Raw genomic sequence first — 6306 nt, forward strand, 5'->3', positions numbered from 1 at the left:
CCCCGCCGCTCGCGCCGTCCCTCATCGCGCCATCCCTCCCGGCGGCAACGGTGCAGGTTCCACCACCGCCCCCGCCCAACCCTAGCCTGGGCCGGTCCTCGCCGAGCGGCCTTCCGATCCAGGAGGTCCGTTTCCCTTCGTCACCGTCGCCACTTCCTGGCTGGCTCCACGGGCCGCCGTCAGCTTCCACGGAGGCCCAGCCGCCGTCAGGGTTCCAGTTGCGGCCCAAGGCGTCGGGAGCCACTGGGGACTACGCCGGCCCTTGCACCTTGGACCGAGCTCCGTCATCAACCCTCCGTACCGCCGAGGCAGTGGGCCAGGGCGCTCCACACCAGCAGCCACCCCGGTTCGCAAAGATCGACTTCGCCACGTACAACGGTTCGGACGATCTGCTTAACTGGCTCAACCAGTGTGACCAGTTCTTCTGTGGACAGCGCACGCCTGCGTCGGAGCGCACTTGGCTGGCTTCCTACCATCTCCGCGGGGCCGCCCAGACATGGTACTACGCCCTCTAGTAGGACGAGGGCGGCATGCCACCGTGGGATCGCTTCCGCGAGCTATGTCTTCTTCGATTCGAACCACCGGTACGCGGGAGCCGCTTGGCCGAGTTGGGCCGCCTACCGTTCACCTCCACGGTGCAGGATTTCGCCGACCGCTTCCAGGCACTAGCATGCCACGCGCCTAGTGTGACGGCCTTACAGCGGGCGGAGCTCTTCGTCGGCGGCCTTCTCGACCACATCCGCGTGGACGTCGAGATGAAGGGGCCACAAGACCTTCAGACGGCCATGTACTACGCCCGCGCATTCGAGCGCCGCGCGGTGGCCATCCAGCAGGAATCACCGTCCCGGACCGCCGGGTTGCTACCCGGGCCGGATTCCGCGCAGGATCGGCCTGCGCAGGCTTCTGCGACACCCCTCGTCGCGACCGCGGCGCGGCAGTTCTGCCGGCTCACATCAGCCGAACTGCTCAAGCGTCGTTGCCAAGGGTTATACTTCAACTGCGACGAGCCCTACACGCCCGACCATGCCTGCCCGCGACTCTTCTACCTGGAGGTTGCAGACTACATTCCGGAGGACACCGTCGGCGCCGACCTGGCCGCCCCAGCTGTCGAGAAGGTGTTTGACGCTGGTTGATCGCCTCCAGGAGTTCCGCAAGCACTTCCCCACCATAGAGCTCGAGGACGAGCTGTTTGTGCAGGCGGGGAGAAGTGTTATGGCCGGTTTAGCTAGGCCCACCGGGCAATCTTAGCCCACAAGTTATCTTAGGTTAATTCTTATGCAAGTTATCTTAGGTTAATTCTTCTGCAAGTTATTTAGGTTATAAATATAGGCTGTAAGACTCTTTTTGAAATGAAGCAATAAGAAGATTATCTCTATTGCCCGGCTCCCAGAGGAGCCGGAACCCTAGCCGCCCCCTGCCTCTTGCGCTGCCGCCGCCATCCTCTCCCGCGACGGCGCCCAGCCGCCGGCGCGGCCGCTCATCGCCACGCCCAGCCCCCTCCTTCCCCTACTGCCTACGGCCAAAACCAGGGAGAACCCTAGCTCCTAACAGATGGTGTGTTTTGTTTTGCATGAAGGCCTCGAATTACCAAGACCTCTGCTCATGTGCACGATCCTAGTCTCTTGATAGGCACACATATCAAGGATAGCACTACTCCTGTAAAACAAATGCCACACCCTCAGTTCCAAAATACTTGTCCTGGTTTTAGTTCCGCATTTCCACAAGGTTGATGCAGCCGACTCGGACTCGAAAGGTAAATCTTGAGGTAGGTTGGTTGGTGTATCAAGATCAAGAAAACGTAACAACCAAACAAACAAACATAATCGACCAACTTTTCACTCAAAACGTCTAGCTAGGAAGAAACTTACAAGCACGCCTCTATAGGAGGCCTCGGATAAACAATCCAACAAGCACAAGAACTAGCCAGGAGGCCACATAGGATGGAGCTGAAAACAATTTCTGGAAATCAGAACGACCGCCATTGATCTTCAAATCTCCATGTTCTCGGATGCAGCTACGCCACTGGTTTATCCCCGAGCTTATCCGTGGGTGATGATCGTAGCGTGCTGGCCTGTCACGATAACTTTGGGGACTCGCATACCAAATCCGCGCCTCAATTTCTCGACGCTGTAATTATACAAGGAAAGGAAATGTTAGAAGGGTGATATACACTACAGCTGGCATAAGACTATTTGCCGAAAGATGCAGGTGTGGTCCAAGGCAGAGAAGCCGCACCAACTGAACAAACACCCTAACTGTTCCCGAATATGGAGTTATTCGCGCATTGATCACGGCACATGCTAGTTCAGGAATTTCTTGAAAATCATCTCTTCCCAAGAGCAATCCACATTTCAATATACTACCCAGTCTAGATCAACCGATGGTGATCCGAGCAATCATAACTTCATAACTAACACTATTCAAGTTTTCAGTCACATGGATAGTAAATCAATGTAGCTCTTGAGAACAGGCTGTCTGAAAGCTATGTTTGTGCATGGCTTTGGGTCTGCCTCAAGGCACCTGTAACGATCAGGCTCTGCTGACCACAACTGGCACTTCATAGATCTGAGACCAATGATGTCGCATTTCTAAACACTGCTACGAGTTTAGCATTGAGCACTATATTAACAAGCTAAAATATACATCAGCAAATATTATTACTTGCAATTCTAGCATGACTTCAGCAGCTCACGATGCTCTACATCTATCCGTCTTACGGCAAACAATACTAAGCACGGCGGGTGCACTACGCACATACGTATTTGCTATATGCTTAGGAACTCATAATATATGATTGCTTAGCAATAGATTTCATATGACCCTATATTTTATTCACCAAAAACAAATAATCCTCGGTTAGAGTTATGTTAGTACAGGAAGAGGTTTCGCAGCAAGATTATAGGAGTATTGCACTAACTGCACTTGTAGGGAAAACTTATTCAAATTTTCAAACAGGGGATTTCTTTGCCAAAAATAGAAAAATAAGAGAGGAACTTGAGCCACTAAGCAAAATAATCTCAAGTACTTTGCATTCATAGAATTTAAGATGATTAACAAGATACTTACGTTGGTGCAAGCTTGCCAAGGCCATATAGCTCTTCGCCAGATGCTTCATCTGTAACTTTCCCAGAATTTTCAACTATATAAGATCTTTCAGGGGAATCAGAGAGTCCTCGAGATACAAGTAAATCCAAATCCTTCTGGTGGAGTTCTCTTCCGTTGATATAAATGCCAGTGTTTCCACCACCACAATTCTTGGGCATAGGGTAATTAAACTCTGGAATATAAGGCTGCAATCAAAAAATTTGCTTAGAAATTTAATCAACACTATGCAGAATACTGAATTGTGCAAAATCCACAAGCTCTTACAGGTATCATGCCAAGGCAGGGCTGACCGACAACACCCCAGAACCCAGCACGGTAGTCATACCTAAGAAAGAGAATATTAGACAACATTTGAGTAGTTCATATAAGGATGACTTCTGACGTACATAGGATGTATTTATACAAATTAACTGAAGTGTTTATTTTCTAGGTTAGTGAAGCTTAAATGCCTGAAATGTAAAATCCATGAAGTAAAACCAAAAACAGAATATGCCTTGAAGAATTTACCAGTAATCACCAGGATATATTGGTCCAGCTAACTTCTCAGCCTTCCTGACTGCACGGTCTGGGATAGGGAAACCATTTACAAAAACCCTTGCTCTTCCATTGCGTGTTCCATTGTTCATTTTGAAGCTCTTTTTTATAAGATTGGTGAAAAATGAATCACCCACCTTTGTTGTCCTAGTGTGGCCAGAATCTTGTGGTACATTTAATACATCTTCTGTGTAATCAGGATCATCAAACTCATTGTCTGACGAGTGCATCTCATTTGCTACACATACATCTTTGATTGAGTTCTGTTTGCAAGTTTCAGTTAACAGTACAACCTTTTCATGTTCAGAACGGGTACTTCTGCTTCCTATTCCAGAACCTTCAGATGGTGAGAATCCACAATGATCACGGCGTGGTAAACTCGGTGTGCGGGACATCACATTGTCTTCAGCAGGAAGATCCCTGGATTGAGGACTATCCTCAGAATTAGTCCCCAGAGGGGTATGTTTGCTGCCTGTTTCGCTTGAATTTGAGTGTTTGTCCTTTTCCTGAGATTGATGGCTTGCTACAGAAAAAGCATATGTTGGAAGCAATCTATCATCAGCAGTAGCACGCAAGTTATCTGCCATGTTATCACCAATGCCATTTTGCGGTGCAGGAGATAAATGTGCACTCGGTGCAAGTTCTGATACATCAAGCCTGGTTCCATCAAGCTTGATTACAATTGTGTGTGAGCATGATCCACACCGCAATTTATACTCCTTCCCCAACAAGGAGCGTTTGTTCGGTAGCTGCAGTACTTCATAGCAGTTGTAGCATATGGTGAAAGGAGCACCACCAGCAATTGGCTCACAAGTTTGTGCAGGCTTCTTGCTTACGTTGGCCCTCAGGTTATGCTGCTGCAAGGAAGGATTAGCACCTCTTGAATTGTACCTTTGCTGACCAAGCAAGGGACCATCCACAGGATAGGCCCCGTAACTGTTCACAAGATACGGTGCCCTCTGGTCACTGAAACCCAGGGGAGTTCCCTGTACAGGCAAGAACTCCCGGTGGTAGCAATGTGAGCAAGAACAAGCAGCCTGGTGGTAGAAACCTTCGTGGTGGCAAGAGAGGAGAGGATCAGGATCATGCTGTCCAAAGAAATAGTTATCGAAATTTCTCCATGGGTAAGGGCCAGCAGGATAGCTAGAGGTTCTTGCATGTGCAATTGGTTCCACATATCCATGAAGGCTCTGCTGTGTAGGCAATGGACCATAAACATGTGGAACGCTAGGATTCCTCATATTCATGGATGAAGAGTGATGAGAACCTTTCCGATGCAATTGAGATGGATCATGCCTAAATTGACTTGCCCGTTCATGAATATTGTATGAACTTGAGGCATCTGCTGCTCTATTGACTGTAGCACTTGTATCCGGCCCATTTACCTCACACGACTGCTGAACCTGGTCTCTCAACTCATCAAGCATCCTCAACAGCTCGGCCCGATCTTTCTCAAGATCCCTGACTCTGCTTGGACCGTCCATGTCTGTATCATTGACACGCTCCCTGTTGGAATATGTGTTCCTAGACTTCAACTGGTGGTCAACAGGGCCTTCTCCTCGGACTGCATTGGGTGGAACACTGTCGATTTGCGACCTCGGGCTTATGTCAGATACACCTCTTGCTCTTACCGGATGTGCAGTCTCTCCATTTTCCACATTACGAAAGCGCATGTACTTGGCCTCCCTGACATCATCTCTTATGTTAGCTTTGACACTTGAGGTGCTTGTCTCTCTTGTAATCCGACTATTATCACGGCTGTAAACTGATCTACTGTGCAAAGGTGGCATTCTATTGGGTACTGATTTATGATCAATGCTAGCTCCAGCCATTGCTTCAGATGTCTCTGGCACAGTCTCCAGTACTTCCAAGTATTTCATATTTCCATTATCAGAGGTATCCAAAGCTTGAGCAGAGTTTTTCCTCTTTGCTGCAAAATTTCAGGTGAGTAGTGGTGTCATTTCCAGATTCATACAAGTACCACTCAATGGTAGAGATTAACTGGGCATATCATTAATAAAAAAGTACCAAGTCATACTATGATAGGCAATCATGCTAGTATTAACAAAGATCTCAGAAGGATGTGCAAAACACAACTACATCTCCTAGACTCAACACCAACGACGTCGCCTTGGCCTCCTATTGGCCCCAGAAGCAACCCAGCACAGCACAACCGAAGACTAAAACGCAAGTAGATCCTAAACTAATAGCGAACAGACAGAGCATACGCTGGTTATAAAATTATAACTATTGACATCGTCAAGTAATTTAATACATGCACAAGGTCAAACTCAGCATATCTTTTCCCCTTAACCCTAATATGATACTACAAATTACAACCTAGTACAAACCCAAAGCTTCATACACTGGCAACAGGCATTTTTCGGCAAGAAGTGGTCATAAGTAGAGCTTTCAGCTTTACTATTTTTACACGAGATTTTTTTTTCTATGCTTTGTCTTGCAAGAAACAGCCAGAAAAATGAGACCTGGTCCTACAAATCAAAACTTCAAGATCACTATAGTATTCTTTCTAAGAAAGACGGTACAGAAATTTCAGAAAATTACATATATAAACCCATGCATTTGAGGGCTAAATTCCAAAAAGTAGCATAAACGGTAGGCTAAGATAAGATTCCAAAGCCCGAAATGAAAATGGGCCTTCCCTGT

General features: G+C 47.6%; 1 protein-coding gene across 1 annotated transcript in view; it reads right to left on the reverse strand.

The window, feature by feature from the left end:
- Positions 1-1743: 1743 nt before the first annotated feature.
- The window catches only part of LOC119329274, a 5932-nt gene continuing 1369 nt past the window's right edge, over positions 1744-6306 (reverse strand). Inside the window, exons 2-5 of the mRNA XM_037602293.1 lie at positions 3613-5569; positions 3370-3430; positions 3067-3290; positions 1744-2127 (exon numbers count right to left, since the gene is read on the reverse strand). Of these exons, the coding sequence (XP_037458190.1) occupies positions 2040-2127; positions 3067-3290; positions 3370-3430; positions 3613-5569 (2330 nt within the window). The 3' untranslated portion in view covers positions 1744-2039. The remainder of the gene's footprint in view (positions 2128-3066; positions 3291-3369; positions 3431-3612; positions 5570-6306) is intronic.

Source organism: Triticum dicoccoides, chromosome 7A (assembly GCF_002162155.2).
Source record: "Triticum dicoccoides isolate Atlit2015 ecotype Zavitan chromosome 7A, WEW_v2.0, whole genome shotgun sequence".
Taxonomy (NCBI): domain Eukaryota; kingdom Viridiplantae; phylum Streptophyta; class Magnoliopsida; order Poales; family Poaceae; genus Triticum; species Triticum dicoccoides.